We start from the raw sequence: 25,697 nt of genomic DNA on the forward strand, positions 1-25,697 counted from the left end.
TTGCAGCACGTCTGCCTGCATTGCACACTCAAACTTTTTTAAACTCAGCCATTATACTAGCAAACACTCACTGTACCTAGTTGTATCCTAAACGTGGCTATTGTACTTTTGTCAATTCATAGTATTGGAACGTTATTTGCAGCACGTCTGCCTGCATTGCACACTCTAACTTTTTTAAACTCAGCCATTATACTAGCAAACACTCACTGTACCTAGTTGTATCCTAAACGTGGCTATTGTACTTTTGTCAATTCACAGTATTGGAACGTTATTTGCAGCACGTCTGCCTGCATTGCACACTCTAACTTTTTTAAACTCAGCCATTATACTAGCAAACACTCACTGTACCTAGTTGTATCCTAAACGTGGCTATTGTACTTTTGTCAATTCACAGTATTGGAACGTTATTTGCAGCACGTCTGCCTGCATTGCACACTCAAACTTTTTAAACTCAGCCATTATACTAGCAAACACACAGTGTACCTAGTGGCATCCTATACGTGGCTATTGTACTTTTGTCAATTCATAGTATTGGAACGTTATTTGCAGCACGTCTGCCTGCATTGCACACTCAAACTTTTTTAAACTCAGCCATTATACTAGCAAACACTCACTGTACCTAGTTGTATCCTAAACGTGGCTATTGTACTTTTGTCAATTCATAGTATTGGAACGTTATTTGCAGCACGTCTGCCTGCATTGCACACTCTAACTTTTTTAAACTCAGCCATTATACTAGCAAACACTCACTGTACCTAGTTGTATCCTAAACGTGGCTATTGTACTTTTGTCAATTCACAGTATTGGAACGTTATTTGCAGCACGTCTGCCTGCATTGCACACTCTAACTTTTTTAAACTCAGCCATTATACTAGCAAACACTCACTGTACCTAGTTGTATCCTAAACGTGGCTATTGTACTTTTGTCAATTCACACTACTGCAAATCTATGTGCAGCACCTCTGCATGACAACCTCGTGCTCTGTTTTTAATAAGCTATAATGATAGCACAAAATACTGCCATTTTGTGGCATCATAGAACTGGCTGTTGTATTCCATTAGTGCCCCACTGGTGACAAGCTATTTCTAGCACCTCTACATCACACCCTCATGCACATTTTGCTACGCTAATGTTATAGCAAACTCATGGAATTCATTGCTGCATTTCATAATTCGGAGGGATAGAAAGTCAGGCTTCCTTTAGCTTTTCCTTCTGTTCATAGACAGCATCTCCATGACAAATTTCCCCTCCACGTCTAAGTGTGGAGAGGCAGCAAGTGCGCATGCGTGTGCCGATGTACCCCAGCTGCAGCATAATTACAGTGTTTCGCCTAGTGAGTATGCTCAGCCTGACTGTGCCATTCCTGACGCTAAGTCTTCATTTCGGGATCCAGCGCATGCTCCCACACTAAGTGTGAAAAGCCTCTTTGCACAGGTGCTTGCATTCCGTGCCGGGTCTAAGTCCTGTTTTGTGCCTAGACACCATGCTAAAGCTGATAGTCTTTTTTCAGAGACTGTATTTCATGCTACTGAGCATGCTCAGGCACTTCCTGCATCAGAGACTAGGTCCGGTAATGAACTCTTTGGCCCTGGCCCTGATGTGGGGGTCCCATATAGACCACAGGGCATCAGGTGTCCTCCCAAATGGCTTGCAGAGGCCCACACCTATGACTTGTCATCGCATTATTGATGGTCAGACGATGACTGGTGAGGTGTTTGGGTCATGGCAGCCATGAGGTCATCATTGAAGTTGCGTTTCCAAATAGGACGCTAGTTATGCCACTCATGACGTGTCACTCTACTTTTGTCTATAGGAGGTGCATTGTGGTTCACCATGGTTTGGGGCGGACCCAGGTTATCAAAGGGGCTGGAGCCAACAAGGAGGTGCACAGTCTTCTATTATGCTCCGAAAGAGCACACCTCCATGTGTTGAACCCATTGCGGCTTTAGGCCAGAGGTAGGCAGGGATAGGGTGGTGGATGCAGGCCACCACCACAGTTGGTAACGCAGAACGGTTAAGACCAGCTCCTGTCCTAACAGTCCTGCTTGTGCAGCCCAGTGGCATTAACAGGCCTGCTGCTGCTGATGCGCCTGCTGTCCACAGGTGTGGCCCCTACGCACACGGTCAGCGTACTCAATGGCCCCTGTGTTGTTAACAGGGAGTTCCTGGGCTGGGTGGGCATGTGGACCCTGTGACGCTAACAGGGCTCACAGTCTCCAGATCCGAATGGCGTCTAACTCGGTTCAGGCTACTATTAGTTTCATAGCCACACAGCTCTGTATCCTCCACCAAACCTTCCAGTTGCCAACCTCTCCTTTTCCAACTGGGAGCACGGTGGACACTGACTGCTGATGGGGATATATACCTTTCTCTTTCTTTTCTTATTAATTTTCGTTATATAGCGGTCACAGATTATATACCACTTTATCCAAATCTGCCAGTCCCACTGTAACAGATGTTGTTTCTTCAGCAAATGTTACAGTTGCTTAACCACCAAATCCACGGACCAAAATTTTTTTCCCCTTTCCAACACACCTGTTCCCCTTTCCAACAGCATCTGTCCTTTTCCAACTCATTTTGGGATATGACCAAAAGTGCAACTGTGCAGGGACACCGTACTCAACGGCATCTCAGCACAGCAGCCATCCCTCGGTCCCTCCGATGTGGACAAGTAAAAGACCATTTCCTCCTATCCATGACAAAGCGTTGAGATTCACTCTGTGCAGCACTGGTGTTTAGTGGAAAAGTAGATCTAAGATTGCGTACCACATTCTGCAGATACTCCTGTATACGTGCGTCTATTTCTATGGCAGGAATTAGTTCGGCAAATTTTGTCTTGTACCGGGGATCTAACAGTGTGGCAACCCAGTATTCTGGATTACTTTGAATTCGTACAATCCGAGGGTCATGTTGTAGGTAGTGCAGCAAGAATCCGCTCATGTGTCTTGTGCATCCAGGAGGACCAAGTCCTTGGTGTGTTGGTGGCAGAGAGGTGAGAATCGTGCATACTTCCTCTGTCCTCTACCCACAACCTCGCACAACCGAAATGTGAGCAAGCTCTCACTCATCTGCTGAGTCTTCCATGCCGATCGCCAGTTCGTCCTCCATTTCTTCATGGCTCCTGCACTTTCATCAACACTTTTTGCTGATACTATGCGCCCTTGTTAATCCCTCTCCCTCACCATGACTGCCGCATAGGTGCCGCTGACCATCTGGACCTCGTAGATCTTGTTATCCCTTCCGCATATGACTCCTCCTGTACTTCCTCCCCTTCCTCTTGTCCCAACACCTGACTCTGAATAATAATTACAGTGTGCTCCATCATGTAGATGACCAGAATTGTCACGCTGAGAATGACATTGCCAGTGCTAAACATCTTCGTCGACATTTCAAAACTGTGTAGCAGGGTGCATAGGTCCTTGATCTGACACCACTCCAGCAGCGTGATCTGCACCACCTCTGGATCAAGTTATCCCAGGCTATATGTCTTACCGTATTTCAGCAGGGCTCTGCGGTGCTGCCACACACGCTGCAACATGTGCAGATTCCAATTCCTGCGTGTCGGAACATCGCATTTCCGGCGTTTAACTGCCAGACCCTAAGACTTCCGGAGTGATGAAAGTTGTTGAGCTGCTGTGTGCGCACGATGGAAGTGAGCACATAGTGAGCGTGCCCGCTGCACAAGTCCATGTAGGCCGTGATGGTGTTTTAAAAATTGCTGGAGAATTCGGTTCAACACGTGAGCCATACAAGGCACGTGTGTCACATTGCCCTGACGATGGCCCACAGCCAGGTTTGCATCATTGCCGCACACGGCTGTTAAGTCACCAACGTACTCCGCTCCGTCAATTTGTACTCCGGTCGCCAGGTGACAACGTGTTCCTTTCAGGAATAGTGCTGATGATGGGAGAGTAGTCGATGCCAGCGGCGCAGGTGGACGCAGGTTATGCTCACCCACTGGGCTGCATTACCTTGACAGATGCAGAATCTCTGGCTGAATGTAGCTGGTGGGTATCTCACAGATGAAATACCATCATTCAGCTACAACCAATGGGAAGACACCACACCCTTTTTTATGCCCATCCTGTCTGCAGACCACTGCCAGACATAGCTATGAACCTCTGGTTAATTTTACCCCCAGTTCAGTTTTATGATTTTGTGTGCTTGTTACCTGACTACTTTTCCTGCTTGCTGTTTATGTACCTTGTTGGCCGATACGCATTTCACCTCTGCTTGTTTTCTGATTAAGTCCTGGCCGTCCCATTCTGTCCTGTTCCTCAATTAATGTTTTGACCCTGCCTGACTACTATTCTCTGGAATAGCGGTGTGACTCACATTTCCCATACATTTCAAAGTAAAACTTTGACTGCCTGATGGCATTGAGCTCTGCTGCCAGCATAGTAAGGAGGTGTGTGGTAGTCCTTGTGCGCAGTTGCAAGGAAGGGTGGCCTGACCACACAGGGTTTGCGCCAAGGTAGAGGACCCACACGAGGTTGAAGAGGCAGAAGCAGTGTATTAACTTCTACATACAGAACAAGGATTGAAACAACTCGTGGGGACGGCAAGACTTGTACAGCAGACCCTTCTCCATCTCTCACCATAGTTTGCCAGTGCCCAGTCAGTGACATGTAATGACCCTGTCTATGCTTACTGGTCCAAGTATCTGTGTTGAAATGCACCCTGTCGCACACAGATTTTCTCAAGGAAGTGGTGATGATGTTGTGTGCGACATGCTGGTGTAGCGCGGGCATGCTTTTCTTGGAGAAGCAGTGGTGATTGGGCATCTGGTACTGGGGCACAGCGACAGACATAAGGTCTGTAAAATCCTGTGTGTCCACTACGCGTAAAGGCAGCATTTCGGTAGCCAACAGCTTACAGAGGGATAGAGTCAACCACTTAGCTTTGTCATGGGTCGCAGTAAGTGGCCTTTTATTTGACCACATCTGAGGGACAGAGATCTGGCTGCTGTCTGTAGACGGTGTTGAGTAGGGTGTCCCTGGAAAAATGCAGGTTTGTGAGAAAAGTGCAGGCGGAGACATGATGTTGCCTTCATCTTGCCTTCAGATCTGTTCATCTTGTATCATTTTTAAAAAACACAGCAAGCAAGGGTTACTCCAAGCGGAGTCTACCTTTTTTCCCAAAATTGGGCACACAGACACCCCATCAGTGGCAGCACTTGTGCCCTAGTTGCAAACAGGATGTTTTGATTTGCATCAAGCACATTCCAAATCCACAAGCATTTACTCTCCCCAGGATGACACAGGGGTAGTAAATTCCTGGTGGATCCATGACTTGTTCATTTTGATGAACGTCAGTCTGTCCACATTGTCACTGGACAGACGCGTGCGCTTATCTGTCAGCACACACCCAGCAGCACTGAAGACACGTTCAGAGACAACGCTGGCAGCTGGACACGACAAAATCTCCAAGGCGTAACTGGAGAGCTCTGTCAATTTTTCTAGATTTGAAGCCCAAAAGGAGCAAGGCTCCATTTGCAAAGTCATTGCATCGATGTTCATTTGGAGATACTCCTGTATCATCCTCTCCATCCGTTGACTATGTGTCAGACTTGTTGTCTCTGGTGGCCTTGCAAAGGAGGGTCTAAAAAAATTATGAAAAGATTCCATAAAATTGCTGTTACCAGCACCAGATACGGTCCTACTGGTACGGGTAGACTGTTGAAGATGACGAGGCCGTCCCATGTTTGTCAAGTTACAACTGGGAGAATCACTCCCTTCACCTGCACGGTTGTTTGGTGGAAAAGCCGAGCTAAGATCGAGTAACAGCTTCTGCTGATACTCCTGCATACGTGCGTCCCTTTCTATGGGTGGAATTATGTCACAAAATTTGGACTTGTCCGGGGATCTAATAGTGTGGCAAGCCAGTAGTCATCATCACTTCTAATTTTGACAATACGAGGGTCATGTTGGAGGTAGTGCAACAAGAAGGCACTCATGTGTCTTGCGCAGCCATGCGGACCAAGTCCACGCTGTGTTTGTGGCATAGAGGTGCTAACCGTTCTTTCTTCCTCTGACATCTCCCCCCAACCTCTTTCAACTGAAATTTGACCAAGGTCCCCCTCATCTGCTGAGTCTTCCATGTCCATGGACAGTTCGTCCTCCATATCTTCATGTCCTCCTGCACCTTCCTCAACATGTCGCCTGCTACCATGCGCCCTTGTTGATCCCTGTCCCCCATGGTCCCATGCCTGCCGCGTTGGTGATGATGAACGTCTGGACCTTGGTGATGTTGTTGTGTCTTGCGCATATGAATCCTCCTGTAGTTCCTCCCCTTCCTGTTGTCCCACCCCCTGACTACGAATAGTGTTTAGCGTGTGCTCCAGCATGTAAATGACTGTAATCGTCATGCTGATAATGGCATTGTCAGCGCTAAACATATTCGTCGCCATGTCGAAACTGTGCAGAAGGGTGCATAGGTCCTTGATCTGAGATCACTCCATCAGGGTGATCTGCCCCACTTCTGCATCTCGTTGGCCCAGGCTATACATCATGACGTATTGCACCAGGGCTCGCCGGTGCTGCCACAGTCGCTGTAACATGTGGAGAGTTGAATTCCAGCGTGTCGCCACATCGCATTTCAGGCGATGAACCGGCAGGCCGAAAGACTTCTGGAGCGATGCAAGTCGCTCTGCTGCGGCGCTTGAACGGCGGAAGTGAGCTGACAGTTTTCGTGCCCTGTTCAGAAGGCCATCTAGGCCGGGATAGTGTGTTAAAAATTGCTGGACGACAAGGTTCAACACGTGAGCCATACAAGGTACGTGTGTCACCTTGCCCAGGCGAAGGGCCGCACCCAGGTTTGCAGCATTGTCGCACACGGCCTTACCAGGCTGCAGGTTGAGTGGAGACAACCATTTATTAAACTCGGACCGCAGAGCTGACCACAACTCCTCAGCTGTGTGACTCTTATTCCCAAGACATGTCAAGCTAAAGACCGCCTGATGCCGTTGCGCTCTGCTGCCAGCATAGTAATGAGGGGTGCGTGATTCCTTCTGCGCAGTGAGAACGCTGGTGGCCTGACCAGGCAGGCTTGGGGCGGAGGTGGAGGACACAGATGAGGTGGAGGATGCAGAAGCTGTGGCGGAACTTGGACAGACATAGAATTGACACACAAGTCGTGGGGACGGCAAGACTTGTGCAGCAGACCCTTCACCATCTATCACCATAGTTACCCAGTTCCCAGTCAGCGACATGTAACGTCCCTGTCCATGCTTACTGGTCCAAGTATCGGTGGTGAAATGCACCCGTTCACACACAGAGTTTCTCAAGGAAGCGGTGATGTTGTGTGCGACATGCTGGTGTAGCGCGGGCACACGTTTCTTAGAGAAGTAGTGGCGACTAGGCATCTGGTACTGGGGCACAGCGACAGATATAAGGTCTCTAAAATCCTGTGTGTCCACTAGGCGGAAAGGCAGCATTTCTGTAGCCAACAGCTTACAGAGGGATAGAGTCAACCTCTTCGCTTTGTCATGGGTCGCAGGAAGTGGCCTTTTATTTGACCACATCTGAGGGACAGAGATCTGGCTGCTGTGTGTAGACGGTGTTGAGTAGGGTGTCCCTGGAAAAATGCAGCTTTGTGAGGAAAGTGCAGGCGGAGACATGATGTTGCCTTCATCCAAAGTTGGTGCTATCGATGTCTGAGAGAGCTGTACACACTCACTTGTTTCCCCTTCCAAACCAACTGACGACCTACCAAGCAAACTGCCTGTTGCGGTTACAGTGGTGGAAGTTGTGGGTGGAAAAACAGGTGTGACAGCTGTCCCCACAGTCCTAGAAGATGACGAGCGCGCGGATGCCCTGGAAGGGGCAGGCGGTGGATGGTTGGCTCCACTAGGCCGCATTGCAGCACAGTGAGCTTCCCACCAGGCCATATGATATTTATTCATGTGACGATTCATGGAAGAAGTTGTCAAACTGCTGAGGTTTTGACCTCTACTAAGATAACCATGCCAAATGTTACAGATCACATAATTTGGCCGATCTTTTTTTATGTCAAAAAAGGACCAGGCTAGGCAAGGCTTAGAGGCCATGCGACCTGTTGATCCACCCCGAATAATGCTCAGAGGCAGAGTGGTGGCTGAGGATGCAGTTGTAGACGTGCTACCAGTGCTCCGACTGTGTCCAGGAAGGCGCCAGGTTACTTCGACGTCGGTTGCATCCTCCTCCACCGCCTCTATTGACCTCCTCGAGTGTCTGACTGTGGGTTGACAGTAGGTGGGATCTAGAACTTCATCATCAATTGTTGTGTTTGCACTCCCCTCCCCCTCAGACCGAGTTTCTTCTTGCCCTGACCGAATATTTAAGTTGTCATCCCAATCGGGTATCTGCGTCTCATCTTCATCAGTATGTTCCTCATTGCCTATAACCACAGTTGTTGGAAAGGCAGCATTTTGGTAGCCAACAGTTTGCATATGATGAAAGTCAACCTCCAAGCCATGTCATGCCCTTCTAAAAGCATGTAAAACACAGCGAGGGGACTCCAACCACAGTCTCCCTCGTTGCCACTAACTGGGCCACACACACCCCACTTGACTGGCATCGGTTGAGCCCCCTTTTGAAAAAGAAAAAGATGCTTTGCATGAAGCACTCTCAAAAATACGCGTGCCTTTCCCGTCCCCTGGCTGACCCAGGGGAAGAAAAGTCCTCTGAGAGCCATGACTTGTTCATCTTGGTTCTTTTAGAAACACAGCGAGGGGACTCCAACCACAGTCTCCCTCGTTGCCACTAACTGGGCCACACACACCCCACTTGACTGGCATCGGTTGAGCCCCCTTTTGAAAAAGAAAAAGATGCTTTGCATGAAGCACTCTCAAAAATACGCGTGCCTTTCCCGTCCCCTGGCTGACCCAGGGGAAGAAAAGTCCTCTGAGAGCCATGACTTGTTCATCTTGGTTCTTTTAGAAACACAGCGAGGGGACTCCAACCACAGTCTCCCTCGTTGCCACTAACTGGGCCACACACACCCCACTTGACTGGCATCGGTTGAGCCCCCTTTTGAAAAAGAAAAAGATGCTTTGCATGAAGCACTCTCAAAAATACGCGTGCCTTTCCCGTCCCCTGGCTGACCCAGGGGAAGAAAAGTCCTCTGAGAGCCATGACTTGTTCATCTTGGTTCTTTTAGAAACACAGCGAGGGGACTCCAACCACAGTCTCCCTCGTTGCCACTAACTGGGCCACACACACCCCACTTGACTGGCATCGGTTGAGCCCCCTTTTGAAAAAGAAAAAGATGCTTTGCATGAAGCACTCTCAAAAATACGCGTGCCTTTCCCGTCCCCTGGCTGACCCAGGGGAAGAAAAGTCCTCTGAGAGCCATGACTTGTTCATCTTGGTTCTTTTAGAAACACAGCGAGGGGACTCCAACCACAGTCTCCCTCGTTGCCACTAACTGGGCCACACACACCCCACTTGACTGGCATCGGTTGAGCCCCCTTTTGAAAAAGAAAAAGATGCTTTGCATGAAGCACTCTCAAAAATACGCGTGCCTTTCCCGTCCCCTGGCTGACCCAGGGGAAGAAAAGTCCTCTGAGAGCCATGACTTGTTCATCTTGGTTCTTTTAGAAACACAGCGAGGGGACTCCAACCACAGTCTCCCTCGTTGCCACTAACTGGGCCACACACACCCCACTTGACTGGCATCGGTTGAGCCCCCTTTTGAAAAAGAAAAAGATGCTTTGCATGAAGCACTCTCAAAAATACGCGTGCCTTTCCCGTCCCCTGGCTGACCCAGGGGAAGAAAAGTCCTCTGAGAGCCATGACTTGTTCATCTTGGTTCTTTTAGAAACACAGCGAGGGGACTCCAACCACAGTCTCCCTCGTTGCCACTAACTGGGCCACACACACCCCACTTGACTGGCATCGGTTGAGCCCCCTTTTGAAAAAGAAAAAGATGCTTTGCATGAAGCACTCTCAAAAATACGTGTGCCTTTCCCGTCCCCTGGCTGACCCAGGGGAAGAAAAGTCCTCTGAGAGCCATGTCCACATTGTCAGTGGACAGACACGTGTGCTTATCTGCCAGCAGACCCACAGCAGCACTGAAGACAGGTTCCGAGAGAACGCTGGCTGCAGGACACGACAAGATCCCCAAGACGTACGTGGCGAGCTCAGGCAATTTATCAACATTGGAAGCCTAAAATGAGCAGGGCTCAAGTTGCACAATAATGGAATCGATGTTTCCTTGCATATACTCATATATCTGTGTGTCTTACTCTTTTTCCTTGTCCAGCTCTTTTGTTTTCGCATGAGTATATGTCCTTGTCACTTTCCCATGTGTTGTGAGTTGTTTGTGACCTTTTGGACACCTTTGAGGGTGTTTTCTAGGTGTTTTTCTGTGTTTGTGATTGCCTGCCATTGTTTCCTATGCAGTTCGAGTTCGGTTCGTCGAACGTTCGACGAACCGAACTCGAACGGGAGGTCCGTTCGGCGAACCAACCTCGAGCCGAACCGCGACCGGTTCGCTCATCTCTAGTCCTGGGTATCATGATATTTTAATTATTTATTTTTACTGTACGCTATAGATCCGCAGACCGAGTGTGCAATTGGAAGCTTTGGACGCTATAACGCAGCCTGGGGGCACGTCTGACTGCAACCAATCACAGACGCCGGTGGGCGGGGGAAGCAGTGAATATGTATGAGCTGTGAGACTGTGACCGGGGTTGTCTATGACGGCCGGTACGTCTCGCCCCGGTTGTGCTCCCTCCATGTATAGGAAGCAACTCCACTCCAGGGTTAATGCTGTTTCCCTGCAGGCTGAAAGGAGGGTTAAAAGGAAACAGGAACATGGGCGTGGGTCCCTAGTGTGAGGGAGTGAACACAACTCCCTGAGTTTCTGCCAGAGAAACACATGTGTGCTGTTTTGGACTTTTGTTTGTGCAATAAACCGTGTGCTGTGACCATTGGTGCCTGGATCCCGTGTCTTCTGCCGCGCAGCCGACCGCGCTACCTCACAGATGGTGGAGAACGCGGGCATGCCAGCCCGGTGAGGTGTAGCATCCATCCCTGGTGACCCAGTAGCGCATGTCCTGGATTCGAGCGGCTATACTACAGCCCAAACCCGGCGACGCCATGGAGGACATACTAAAGCAGCTGGCTCAGGCTAATGCACAGCAACAACAGACCAATGCACACCTGCTCCGGTCGTTGGATCGTCAGCAGCAATCCTTGCAATTGCAGGAACAAAGGCACCAAGAACAGATGGTTCTCCTGGCCAAGTCGATCCGTGCCGGACCGGCAGCAACAACCCCGGGACCAGGTGACGACGGCAGCGTCCGGAAAACGGTGAGACAAGCGTTGCAAAAGATGACCCCGGGGGATGATGTGGAAGCGTTCCTGGCGGTGTTTGAGCGGGTGGCTGAGCGGGAGAAGCTGCCGACCCCCCAGTGGGCTGAGGTATTGTCGCCCTATCTGACGGGGGAGCCCCAAAAAGCGTACCTGGACCTCTGTACCGAGGACGCCATAGAATATGAGACCCTGAAAGCCGAAATACTTGCTCGGTTGGGGGTGAATACCTATGTACGGGCTCAGCGGGTAAATCAGTGGTTCTATGAGGAAGTCAAACCCGTACGCTCCCAGGCCTATGACTTGTTGCATCTGGTAAAGAAGTGGTTGCAGCCTGACACGCTAAGCCCTGCGCAAATGGTGGAAAGGGTAGTGGTTGATCGCTTTGTGCGCACTTTACCCGTCACCATTCAACGGTGGGTAGGACAGGGCGACCCAAGTACCCAGGACCAATTAGTGTGCCTGGTGGAGCGGCATGTGGCTACGCAGGACTTGATACAGGACACTGAGACTTTGCGTGCCGCCCGTCGGTCCGGCCCCTCCAAGCCTCGGGCCAAGGACCCACCGCTGACACCGGTGCGGGAGTCCGCTACCGTCCCGTCTGAGGCCGCGCCCGCCGTCCCTGAGGTCCGGAAGGCTATGTACCCTAAACGACAACTCGTCAAGGGGGTTTCCTTCCCTATTAGATGTTGGCGGTGCCAGCGGGTGGGACATATAGAAGCCCAGTGTCCACTCACCACGGAGCCCATGGATTGTGGGGTTACCCGGCGGGGTTCAATGTATGCTCAGGCGGTGTGTACCGCGGACCTTGTCTCCCCGGAGACTGAGCCCCACTTGTGCCAAATACAGGTGAATGGATGTCCGGTTACAGGCTTGTTGGATTCCGGAAGCTTAGTAACCCTGGTGCGATCAACCCTAAGGGCTGAAGTAAAGGCTACAGGACGTACAGTGGGGGTGGTTTGCATACATGGGGACCGCCGAGACTATCCCACGGGGGTTGTCACCATCACAGCACCCTGCGGTCAGGTGCAACATGATGTGGGACTTATGAACACTCTTCCCTATGACGTGATCCTAGGAAGGGATCTGCCGTATCTTTGGACTCTATGGAAGGGGCCTCCTAAGTCCCCTCAGGTATTGGACAGTCCGGGACCTGAGCCCGACAATCCCGAATCCGGGACGCCTGCCGTAGGGGTCCCCATGATAGGGACAGAATGTGAACCCGATAGGTCGCCCCTAGAGGTATTGGCAGGAGAGGCTGAGATGGTCGAGCCCATCCCGGAGTTGGAGGCGTCCCCGGATACGTTTGGGACAGCCCAACTCCAGGACCCTACATTAATACATGCCCGGAGTCGGGTGACAGTGGTTGATGGGGTGGCACAGCTGCCCGATGCCCAGGTAAGGTACCCCCATTTCGCTCTTAAGCAGGATTTAGTCTACTTGGTAGATGAAATACGGGGCGTGGGGGTAGAGCAGTTGGTGGTGCCCCAGCCGTATCGCCGGCGGGTCCTCGACTTGGCTCATAAACACCTGATGAGTGGCCACCTAGGGGTCAAGAAAACGCAGGAGCGAATATTACAAAGGTTCTATTGGCCCGGGGTCTTTGGGGAGGTAAAACGGTTCTGCGAAACCTGCCCGGAGTGTCAGCTTACCGCACCCCTGGCCCACTTTCGCAGTCCGTTGGTACCGTTACCCATTATAGAAGTCCCTTTTGAACGGATAGGGATGGATCTGGTGGGGCCCCTCGTAAAGTCCGCTCGAGGGCACCAACACATCCTAGTGATCGTTGACTATGCCACCCGGTATCCAGAGGCGATACCTCTCAGACATACTGCAGCAAAGCTTATAGCTCGGGAGTTGTTTGCTGTGTTCTGCCGGGTGGGGTTGCCCAAGGAGATCCTTACGGATCAGGGGACCCCATTCATGTCTAAAGTGACCAAAGAGCTATGCCGGCTACTCCAGATCAAGCAGTTGCGTACGTCTGTGTATCATCCTCAAACGGACGGTTTAGTGAAGCGATTCAATAAAACCCTGAAAACCATGCTAAAAAGGGTGATTTCCAAAGACGGGAAAGACTGGGATATGATGCTTCCCTATTTGATGTTTGCCATCCGAGAGGTGCCACAGGCATCCACGGGGTTTTCGCCTTTTGAGTTGTTATACGGGCGACATCCCCGGGGATTGTTGGACCTGGCAAAGGAAACATGGGAGCAGGAGCCCACCCCCCATAAAAGTGTGATTGAACACATTTTAGGAATGCAGAACCGCATAAGCGCGGTCATGCCAATTGTGAAGGAGCATTTACAGGAGGCTCAGGCCGCGCAAAGCGGCCGCTACAATAGACAAGCCACCGTGCAGACCTTTAACCCCGGGGATCGGGTGTTGGTATTGGTCCCCACGGCAGAGAGTAAATTCCTGGCTCAGTGGCAAGGCCCCTACGAGATAAAGGAAAGAATCGGGGTGGTCAACTATAAAGGTATTGCAGCCCGGTAAGCGGAAACCTGAACAAATATACCATGTCAACCTGTTAAAACCTTGGCAGGAACGGGAAAGCCTGATGGTTGATTTTTCCCCATCTCTCTCCTCTTCGGGTCGTTCAAACCCGGCTCCAGCGACCTCCGGAGAGGACGAACCGGAAGTAAGGATTGGAGAAGCCCTCACCAAGCAACAGAGGCGAGAGGCCAGACGGCTGGTTCAGCAGAACCCCGATGTCTTCTCCGAGCTGCCTGGTAGGACCAATCTGATACGACATGACATTGTCACCGAGCCTCACCTGAAGGTACGCCTGAAGCCATACCGGGTACCGGAGGCTCGAAGAGAAGCCATATCAGAGGAAGTGAAGACAATGCTACGCCTGGGGGTCATCGAAAAATCCCGGAGTGAATGGGCTAGTACCATTGTCCTGATACCAAAACCCGATGGCTCCTTAAGGTTCTGCAATGACTTTAGGAGATTGAACAAAATATCCAAGTTCGATCTCTACTCCATGCCCCGGGTGGATGAGCCGATTGATAGGCTAGGACAGGCGCGGTATTTCACCACGCTCGACCTGACCAAGGGGTACTGGCAGGTGCCACTGACGGAGTCCGCCAAGGAGAAAACCGCTTTTGTTACGCCGGAGGGTCTCTTCCACTATGTTGTCTTGCCTTTTGGGTTACATGGCGCTCCGGCCACGTTCCAGAGGTTGATGGACTTGGTGCTGGAACCCCACCAGGCGTATGCATCAGCGTACCTTGATGACATCATTATTTACAGCTCTGAGTGGCAGACCCACTTGGAACAGGTACAAGTGGTGGTGAACGCGATCCGAACAGCCGGATTGACAGCCAATCCCAAGAAATGTGCGTTGGGGCTCACGGAAGCCCGCTACTTGGGCTACGTAATAGGCCAAGGAGTGATTAAGCCCCAAATTAACAAAGTTGAGGCGATCCAGAAGTGGCCTAGACCCCTGACCACGAAGCAGGTTAGGGCCTTCCTGGGTATCGTGGGGTACTACAGGAGGTTTGTAAAAAATTTTGCGGGACTATCGGCCCCCTTGACGGACCTTCTCAAAGGCAAGAAGTCCGTCATGGTGCACTGGACTCCGCAGGCCGAGGACTCCTTCCGGGCCCTGAAGGGAGTCCTGTGCGGACAGCCCGTTCTTGTCAACCCTGATTTCCGGAAGGAGTTCGTAGTACAGACTGACACCTCTGAGGTCGGCCTGGGGGCAGTGCTGTCTCAGGTGGTTCAGGGGGAGGAACATCCCGTCACCTTCTTAAGTAGGAAGCTCACCCCTCCCGAGCGGAATTATAGCGTAGTGGAGAAGGAGTGCCTGGCGATCAAGTGGGCCTTGGAGTCCCTACGCTATTACCTGCTGGGACGGCAGTTTCGCTTGGTGACTGATCACTCTCCGCTGGTCTGGATGAGGTCCGCCAAGGAACGGAATGCCCGGGTTACCCGGTGGTTCCTTTCTCTACAGAACTTCTGGTTTACGGTTGAGCACCGGGCCGGTAGGTTGCAGGGCAACGCCGATGCCTTGTCCCGCGGCCCGTGTTTGATGGCGGGAGTTCAACCCCGCACACTTGAACTGAGGGGGGGGGTATGTGAGACTGTGACCGGGGTTGTCTATGACGGCCGGTACGTCTCGCCCCGGTTGTGCTCCCTCCATGTATAAGAAGCAACTCCACTCCAGGGTTAATGCTGTTTCCCTGCAGGCTGAAAGGAGGGTTAAAAGGAAACAGGAACATGGGCGTGGGTCCCTAGTGTGAGGGAGTGAACACAACTCCCTGAGTTTCTGCCAGAGAAACACATGTGTGCTGTTTTGGACTTTTCTTTGTGCACTAAACCGTGTGCTGTGACCATTGGTGCCTGGATCCCGTGTCTTCTGCCGCACAGCCGACCACGCTACCTCACAGAGCCTAATGAGCGGCCTCGGAAGATGAATGAGTGACCGTGAGAGCCGTGTACAGCCGTGTCGGTAACTCGGTAAGTATAGTGCGCTTGCTTTATTATTTTTACTTTTTTTTATTTCCCGAGTGTCCGACCCTCTGCGGTTGCCTTTAGACCTGGGGGGGGGGGCGGACTTCACAGTCCGGTCCACTCACCACTAGTTTTTCACAAAAAAAAACCACATCAAAATCAGAATTAACAAACGTACTAACTACACAGTCATTACAAGCAGATTTTTACATTTCCAGGCTCTCTGGGGCACGGTGCAGTTATTGGTGCAGTTATTGGTGCAGTTTTTATACTGCAGTGTGCGCATGTAGCCTAAAGAGAAGAGTGTTCAGACAGTTCTCCTTCCAGACATCACTCCTCTCAATAAACTCCCTGGATTGCCAAACAAGCACCAGATTGTGCCTAACCAGCCAGGGGAGACCCGGTACTATAGGAGTAGGAGGGCCTTCAAGAACATGACACAACATAAGTCCACTGTGAAGGACCCCTATGTAAGGGTTTGAGTTATGCACAACTCGTGTCAATCCCCCGTCCGAGAGGCGCAGAGTTGATAACACATATGGGGATGGGTTTCACCAGAATACTACAACACACTGAGTCTGGGTGAACCGAGCATCCACCATATTGGCCCCCGCCCCAGGAGCCAGAAGAAGAGAAAGCATCTCAGTCGCCGTACCTGTAACGCCTCTGCAGGTAGCACTAGCTGAGATGCACATGTGGAGGGGGTATACACTCCCCCGCTGTAATCCTGGGGTGGGGAGCTTTCAGAGGGATTCATTTCCAGTTTAAGAACCATCAAAATTACACTTCTGACCGTAAAAGAAACAAATCCCGATCTTGTGGTGAAGCAGGGGGTGACACAGACTGAGGAGAGACCCTCCGTAACTGCGTGGGTTCATCCAGACCCACGGGAGAGCTTTCACCCCCAGAAAAAGGGGTCAACACAGGTCTATGCCTGAGGGGTCTATCTGTTGTGAATGTTGGTTATGTTTTGGCTGCTGGGAGGCTCCCTCTGGTGGCCAGGAAGGGTTTGGATAGAGACCAGGTGGGTTGTGCAGTGGGTGTTTCCTTTCCTAACTCTCTGCCTATTTAAGTCCTGGTCTGATTGCAGGCTGTTGCCGGATGTCAGTTGTTCTTTGTATCTCTAGCCTGCTTAATCCTGCTCTACACCACATCTTCCCCAGATAAGTGCTTGCTATTTATTTATTGTCTGGTTCTTTGCTTATCTGGGTTTGTCATTTGTTGTGGTTGGTTTCAGTTTATTTCCTTCCAGGGATTTTCCCCCTCAGTGGATTGTTGAGGAACTCCCTGCAGTTCTGTGTGGAGTATAGCTCCTTTTTGGGTCCATGTGTTTGTGGCTTGTTGAATTTGTTATAATTCTTGTTTTCTGTTCATTGGTATGACAAGGGCACCTGGTATAGGACGGAGTTCAGATCGAGCAATCTGAGGGCCTTTTTGTACTATCAGGAAGTTGGTATTTTGCAGGGTTTTTCTCTGGCCACCATCAGTCCCTTTCCTGTCCTTTCCTATTTTAGTCAGCGGGGGCCTCACCTTTTGCTAATCCTGTCATCTACCTGTGTATTGTGTTTTCCTATATCACCGCAGTCTTTGAATGTGGGGGGCTAGCTATTCTTGTCTATTTTCTGAGGCAGAGAGTTATTCATCTTTCCTACCTTTAGGATGGTTAGTTCTCCGGCTGGGTTCGCGGTGCACAGGATGTTAGTTCACCCCTCGGCTACTTCTAGTTGTGTTGGTTAGTAAGGGGATGGCGGCCAGATTAGTTGCCAATGCTCTTCTCACCTTTTTGCCAATGATTTGTGATGGTCTTCCATGGTTCCGGATCATAACAGTACATCCGGCCAAACAAATTTAAAGGGTACTCTTAAGAAGGAAAAAAAAAAAAAAAGCTGCTGAGAATTTTTTTTTTTTTTTTGGGTGTTTTTCCTCTTCTTCTTTGGGTTCTATAGAAGATTTCTTTTGTCTAGCATGGATGAATTAGGTGAGCGTGTTGCTCATCTTGATGCTAAGGTTCGTCGTATAGAGTCTTTTCTTGCACAGACTCCCCTTGCAGAGCCTAAAATTTCTGTTCCTGAATTTTTTTCGGGAGATAGGTCGAGATTTTTGAGCTTCAAAAATAATTGTAAATTATTTTTTGACCTGCGCCCTAAGTCCTCAGGGATTCCCGTACAGCAGGTTAAGATTGTCATCTCCTTGCTGCGTGGTGACCCTCAGGACTGGGCCTTCTCTTTAGCGTCTGATGATCCGATTCTCAGTGATGTGGACTCCTTTTTTCAGGCCTTGGGATTATTATATGACGAACCCAATATTGTGGACCAAGCAGAAAAGGTCTTGTTGTCCTTAACTCAGGGTTTGGATTCTGCAGAAACGTTTTGTCAGAAATTTCGTAAGTGGGCGGTCCTTACCAAATGGAATGATGACGCGCTTGCGGCTCTTTATTGGAAGGGTATTGCGGATGCTGTGAAGGATGTAATGGTAGGATTTCCCGTCCCTTCTGGTCTTGATGCCTCTATGACCTTGGCCATTCAGATTGATAGACGGTTACGTGAGCGCAGGAAGATACCTGCTGGTTTTGTGCCTGTGGAACAGCCTTTGGAGCCTATGGAGTGTGATAGGGTCCTTTCTAATGCTAGTCGGCAGGGGTTCAGACGGAAGAATAGACTGTGCTTCTATTGTGGAGACGTTTCTCATACTATCTCTGTCTACCCTAAACGTGAAAGGAGATTGGCTACTTCTGTTACTGTGGGTTCTTTTGTCTGTCACATTGATTTGCTCATTGTCTTCCTTTTCTGCATTTGCCTTTGTGGACTCAGGGGCAGCACTCAATTTGATGGATTTTGGGTTTGCTAGGGATTGTGGTTTCCCCATGGTTCCTTTGCAAACTCCTATTCCTTTAAGGGGCATTGATGCTACCCCTTTGGCAGAACATAAACCCCAATTTTGGACCCAGGTGCCTATGAGAGTTGCACCAGCGCATCAGGAAACTTTGTACATTTTTAGTATTGCATAATCTACAGGATACCTTGGTACTGGGATTTCCGTGGTTGCAGACCCATAATCCGGTTCTTGACTGGAGATCCTTGTCAGTAGCTAGTTGGGGTTGTCAAGGTTTGCATCAGGACCTTTCCGTGTCGTCCACGTCTGCTCAGGCAGTTGAGGTTCCGGCTTTCTTGTCTGATTTCCGTGATGTATTTAATGACCAGGAATCTGATTCTCTGCCCCCACACCGGGACTGTGACTGTGCCATTGAGTTGGTGCCCGGTTGTAAATTTCCCAAGGGGCGAATTTTCAACTTGTCTGTGCCCGAACATGATGCCATGCGGTCATACATCAGAGAATCATTGGAGAAGGGGCACATTCGGCCCTCATCTTCTCCTTTGGGTGCTGGCTTCTTCTTTGTTGCTAAGAAAGATGGGTCGTTGAGGCCTTGTATTGATTACCGTCTTCTTAATAAAATTACAGTCAAATATCAGTACCCTTTGCCTCTGATGTCTGATCTGTTCTCTAGAGTGAAGAGTGCCAAATGGTTTACGAAACTGGATCTCAAGGGTGCGTGTAATCTCATCCGTATGAAGGAGGGTGATGAATGGAAGACGGCTTTTAATACTCCTGAGGGGCATTTTGAGTACCTAGTGATGCCTTTTGGGCTCACTAATGCCCCCTCCGTCTTCCAGGCCTTCATGAATGATATTTTTCGGGACCTTATTGGTAAATTTTTGATTGTGTATTTGGATGACATCTTGATTTTTTCTGATGATTGGGACTCTCATGTGGGGCAAGTACGGGATGTTTTTCAGACACTTAAGGATAATGCACTGTACGTTAAGGGGTCAAAGTGCCTCTTTGGGGTGCAAAGGATTTCCTTTTTGGGCTTCATCCTGTCTCCCTCCGCTATTGAAATGGACCCGGTTAAGGTTCAGGCTATTTACGACTGGGTGCAACCGACTTCTCTAAAATCCCTGCAGCGGTTTTTGGGGTTTGCTAATTTTTACCGTAAATTTATAGCCAATTTTTCTGCCATTGTCAAACCTCTGACATATTTGACAAAGAAGGGAGCTGATGCTGAGCATTGGACCCCTGAGGCGATTGTGGCCTTCCAGGAGCTTAAAAGGCGATTCACTTCTGCCCCAGTTCTGCAGCAACCAGATGTGTCTCGCCCATTTCAAGTTGAGATCGATGCCTCAGAGATTGGAGCTGGAGCGGTTCTGTCTCAACGAGACGCGACTTCGGGTAAACTTAAGCCCTGTGCCTTTTTCTCTCGGAAGTTTGCTCCTTCTGAACGGAATTATGATGTGGGGAACCGGGAATTATTGGCTATGAAGTGGGCATTTGAAGAGTGGAGGCATTGGTTGGAGGGGGCTAGGCATCAAGTTGTGGTGCTTCCGGACCACAAGAATCTCATCTATCTGGAATCGACCAAGAGGTTGAATCCTCGGCAGGCCAGGTGGGCTTTGTTTTTTACCCGGTTTAATTTTGTGGTCTCTTTTTTGCCGGGCACCAAGAATGTTAAGGCCGATGCCCTTTCCAGGAGTTTCTGCACTGACTCTTTGGAGGTTGTCGAACCGTCTACTATCCTGAATGATGGTGTAGTTTTCTCGGCTATTTCGCCTGATCTGCGGCTGGCACTGGCGGAATTTCAGGAGGATAAACCTGAGAGATGTCCTACAGGGAAACTGTTTGTCCCAGACCAATGGAGAGACCGAGTTGTCTCTGAGGTTCATTGCTCTGTTTTGGCGGGTCATCCTGGCATTTTTGGTACTCGAGATCTTGTGAGACGCTCTTTTTGGTGGCCTTCCCTGTCCCGAGATGTCCGTCGTTTTGTGCAGTCGTGTGGAGTTTGTTCTAGGTCCAAGCCCTGTTGTTCACGTTCTAGTGGGCTATTATTGCCTTTGCCTGTACCTAAGAGACCTTGGACGCACATCTCTATGGATTTTATTTCAGAGCTTCCCGTCTCTCGGAAAATGACTGTGATTTGGGTGATCTGTGACAGATTCTCCAAGATGGTCCACTTGGTTCCCCTATCTAAGTTGCCGTCTTCATCAGAGTTGGTGCCTTTGTTTTTGCAACATGTTGTTCATTTGCATGGTATTCCCGAAAACATTGTTTCTGACAGAGGGGTGCAGTTTGTAACCAGGTTTTGGAGGATTTTTTGCTCCAAATTGGGTGTTCAGCTGTCTTTCTCCTCGGCGTTTCATCCTCAGACCAACGGTCAGACTGAAAGGGCTAACCAGACCCTGGAGACCTATTGACAGTGTTTTGTTTCTGCGGATCAGGATGACTGGGTTTCGTTTTTGCCTTTGGCTGAATTTGCCCTTAACAATAGAGCTAGCTCTACCACGTTGGTGTCCCCCTTTTTCTGCAATTTTGAGTATCACCCTAGGTTCCTCTCAGGGCAGCTTGAGGCATCTGACTGTCCGGGGGTGGATTCGGTGGTCAACAGAATGCAGCAGATTTGGGGGCAGGTAGTGGATAAATTGTTTCAGTCCCAAGAAACTGCCCAAAAGTTTGCCAACCGGCGTCGGACTGTTGGTCCCCGGTTTAAAGTAGGGGACATGGTGTGGTTGTCCTCTAAAAATATTCCTATGAGAGTTCAGTCTCCTAAATTTAAGCCCAGATTTATTGGACCTTATAAGATTTCGGAGATTATTAATCCTGTATCTTTTCGTTTGACTCTGCCTGCGTCATTTAAGATTCACAATGTCTTCCATAAGTCCTTGTTGAAGAAACATGTGGAGCCGGCAGTTCCTGTAGCAGCGCCTCCTGACCCTGTTTTGGTACAAGGGGATCTGGAGTATGAGGTTGAAAAAATTCTGGATTCCCGTCGCAGTAGGCGTCAGCTTCAGTACCTTGTGAAATGGAAGGGTTATGGGCAGGAGGATAACTCTTGGGTTGTGGCTTCTGACATTCATGCGGACAGGTTGGTTCGCGCCTTCCGTCATGCTCATCCCGAGCGACCCGGTGGCGTGGGTGAGGGTTCGGTGACCCCTCCTCAAGGGGGGGGTACTGTTGTGAATGTTAGTTATGTCTTGGCTGCTGGGAGGCTCCCTCTGGTGGCCAGGAAGGGTTTGGATAGAGACCAGGTGGGTTGTGCAGTGGGTGTTTCCTTTCCTAACTCTCTGCCTATTTAAGTCCTGGTCTGATTGCAGGCTGTTGCCGGATGTCAGTTGTTCTTTGTATCTATAGCCTGCTTAATCCTGCTCTACACCACATCTTCCCCAGATAGGTGCTTGCTCTTTATTTATTGCCTGGTTCTTTTGCTTATCTGGGTTTGTCATTTGTTGTGGTTGGTTTCAGTTTATTTCCTTCCAGGGATTTTCCCCCTCAGTGGATTGTTGAGGAACTCCCTGCAGTTCTGTGTGGAGTATAGCTCCTTTTTGGGTCCATGTGTTTGTGGCTTGTTGAATTTGTTATAATTCTTGTTTTCTGTTCATTGGTATGACAAGGGCACCTGGTATAGGACGGAGTTCAGATCGAGCGATCTGAGGGCCTTTTTGTACTATCAGGAAGTTGGTATTTTGCAGGGTTTTTCTCTGGCAACCATCAGTCCCTTTCCTGTCCTTTCCTATTTTAGTCACCGGGGGCCTCACCTTTTGCTAATCCTGTAATCTACCTGTGTATTGTGTTTTCCTATATCACCGCAGTCTTTGAATGTGGGGGGCTAGCTATTCTTGTCTATTTTCTGAGGCAGAGAGTTATTCATCTTTCCTACTTTTAGGATAGTTAGTTCTCCGGCTGGGTTCGCGGTGCACAGGATGTTAGTTCACCCCTCGGCTACTTCTAGTTGTGTTGGTTAGTAAGGGGATGGCGGCCAGATTAGTTGCCAATGCTCTTGTCACCTTTTTGCCAATGATTTGTGATGGTCTTCCATGGTTCCGGATCATAACATCTATCAATCTGGATGGTAAAGCCATGATGGCCTCTAAAGACTCCGGCGCTTCGTACTCAGCCATTCTTAAGCCTTTCTGACAGTCCCTGATAATGGCTTCTAGGGGTGCGTCCATTCCCGCTGGAGTCACTGGCCCATCTGCAGAACTCTGAGCAGAATCCCTCCATTCACTGACCCCCCCTGCCGAAGCCTTCGTAGCTTGGACTCAGCAAGGGAGATTCGGTTCGGGTCATCATAAATAAGACCCTGGGCCACAAAGAACTCATCTACTGAGCAGAAGGCCTGAGAATCTGCCAGAAGAGAGAAGGTCCAGGACTGGGCATCCCCTTGCAGGAGCGAGACCGCGATCCTCACTCCCTGAGAACCGGAGACGAAGGCTGAAATACAGTGTACAAGCTTCCCTGAAAACCACAAATGTGTCCCTCCCGCAGAAGTCCAGTCTGAGAGGGCTTTCTTGAGTTGTGGTTCAGTCTGGCTGTGAGCTGAGACCAGCAGACCCATAATCTGCCGCAGCTGCTGCACAACCTCTGACCGCAGATCCATCACTTCCAGAGATGACCTCTGCATCTGTTATGCAAGAGCCGCAACTGGATCCATAGTTGAATCCTGCAAAAGATAGGGCCAGAGATAATGTCCCACCGGGGCGAGGGAACGCCCAGCGTGACGTGCAACACAGGGGGAAAACCAGGGGAGATGTATAAGGAAGACCCTGGTGATAGGGAGAGGAGAGCGGGGTCACTCCCTCACACTCATCTGTGAATGAAGTGCACTCCCTAGCGTCCCTAGACGGGTGCTTCCCCCCCGTGTGCAGTTATGTGCCTAGGCCCTTACTGACCGTGAACTTACCCTGACTAGTGAGTAGGACACTAGTCCCACTAGAACAATAAAACAACACAAGGAAGGTAAGACAAACGGATGGGGAAAGACACAACAAATAGCACTCCTAAGTTTCTCCAGCATGAAACTTCTCAGCTACAACTAAAACGACACCTCAGCTTCTCCAGAGACTGGCTCCTTCAAAGTGGTCAGTATAGACCAGGGTTTCCCAACTCCAGTCCTCAAGGCCCACCAACAGTGCATGTTTTCAGGATTTCTTTAGCATGGCACTGCTGTTGGAACCAGCACCTGGGCAGGTAATTACATTAACACCTGTGCAATACTAAGGAAATCCCCAAAACCTGCACTGTTGGTGGGCCTTGAGGACTGGAGTTGGGAAACCCTGGTATAGACAATTCTATCACCGACATGGAGTAAAGCCAGGCGTGGGTAAATATAACGGAAGGGAGTGATGGCAAGATGCTGCAGCCGCGATTAAGGCTATGAGTAATCTCAGCCAGAAAGTAAATCCACTCCAATATAAGATGTATCGTGCAGACGCCACACACTCGTTACATGCACATTACACTTATACCACCACCTGTTACAGCTCATTGCTTTGGCTTTCTGAACTGATACACTGTAACAAGCACTCAGCTGTTGTGAGCTGAAAAAAGAAACTACAGGACTGGAATTGTCACTGGAAGCGGCAAATCAGATGCCCTGTACCAGGAGGAGCTGGGATGTGATTGGCTGAGCTGTGTGGCCGCACCTTCTGGATGGTCCGCACGGTGCACACGACCTCGGCTTCCAGCGTCACCTTTCCTACACCATCCAGAACCTTCCTTCCACGGATGTCGCTGATGATGGGAGGCTCCGAAAACGCAGCAAAGTAACTGGACTGCAAGGAAAAAAACCCAGAATGAAAAACAGCAAAACATGGACCACCGCGGAAAGCACCCCTCCCCCAGGAAATCACCCCTCCCCCAGGAACGCACCCCTCCCCCAGGAAAGCACCCCTCCCCCAGGAAAGCACCCCTGCCCCAGGAAAGCACCCCTGCCCCAGGAAAGCACCCCTCCCCCAGGAACGCACCCCTCCCCCAGGAACGCACCCCTCCCCCAAGAAACCAACCCTCCCCCAGGAAAGCACCCCTCCCCCAGGAAAGCACCCCTGCCCCAGGAAAACACCCCTCTCCCAAGAAAGCACCCCTCCTCCAGGAAAGCACCCCGCCCCCAGGAAAGCACCCCTGCCCCAGGAAAGCACCCCTCCCCCAGGAAAGCACCCCTGCCCCAGGAAAGCACCCCGCCCCCAGGAAAGCACCCCTCCCCCAGGAAAACACCCCTCCCCCAGGAAAACACCCCTCCCCCAGGAAAGCACCCCTCCCCCAGGAACGCACCCCTCCCCCAAGAAACCAACCCTCCCCCAGGAAAGCACCCCTCCCCCAGGAAAGCACCCCTGCCCCAGGAAAGCACCCCTCCCCCAGGAAAGCACCCCTCCCCCAGGAAAGCACCCCTCCCCCAGGAAAGCACCCCTCCCCAGGAAAGCACCCCTCCCCCAGGAAAGCACCCCTCCCCCAGGAAAGCACCCCTGCCCCAGGAAAACACCCCTCCCCCAGGAAAGCCCCCCTCCTCCAGGAAAGCACCCCGCCCCCAGGAAAGCACCCCTCCCCCAAGAAAGCACCCCTCCCCCAGGAAAGCACTCCTCCCCCAGGAAAGCACCCCTGCCCCAGGAAAGCACCCCTCCCCCAGGAAAGCACCCCTCCCCCAGGAAAGCACCCCTGCCCCAGGAAAACACCCCTCCCCCAGGAAAGCACCCCTCCCCCAGGAAAGCACCCCTGCCCCAGGAAAACACCCCTCCCCCAGGAAAGCCCCCCTCCTCCAGGAAACCACCCCGCCCCCAGGAAAGCACCCCTGCCCCAGGAAAGCACCCCTGCCCCAGGAAAGCCCCCCGCCCCCAGGAAAGCCCCCCCTCCCCCAGGAAAGCACACCTCCCCCAGGAAAGCACCCCTGCCCCAGGAAAACACCCCTCTCCCAAGAAAGCACCCCTCCTCCAGGAAAGCACCCCGCCCCCAGGAAAGCACCCCTGCCCCAGGAAAGCACCCCTCCCCCAGGAAAGCACCCCTGCCCCAGGAAAGCACCCCGCCCCCAGGAAAGCACCCCTCCCCCAGGAAAACACCCCTCCCCCAGGAAAACACCCCTCCCCCAGGAAAGCACCCCTCCCCCACAGGCAGATCAGCGGGAACAA

The 25,697-nt window shown here is 50.8% G+C and overlaps 1 protein-coding gene across 2 annotated transcripts in view; it reads right to left on the reverse strand.

The window, feature by feature from the left end:
* The window catches only part of ENO4 (enolase 4), a 102,936-nt gene that overhangs the window by 73,373 nt on the left and 3,866 nt on the right, over positions 1-25,697 (reverse strand). For both annotated transcript variants that reach the window (XM_075348143.1, XM_075348142.1), the window contains exon 2: positions 24,225-24,353. In XM_075348143.1, coding sequence (XP_075204258.1) covers positions 24,225-24,353 — 129 coding nt within the window. The remainder of the gene's footprint in view (positions 1-24,224; positions 24,354-25,697) is intronic.

Source organism: Anomaloglossus baeobatrachus, chromosome 5, assembly GCF_048569485.1.
Source record: "Anomaloglossus baeobatrachus isolate aAnoBae1 chromosome 5, aAnoBae1.hap1, whole genome shotgun sequence".
Classification (NCBI taxonomy): domain Eukaryota; kingdom Metazoa; phylum Chordata; class Amphibia; order Anura; family Aromobatidae; genus Anomaloglossus; species Anomaloglossus baeobatrachus.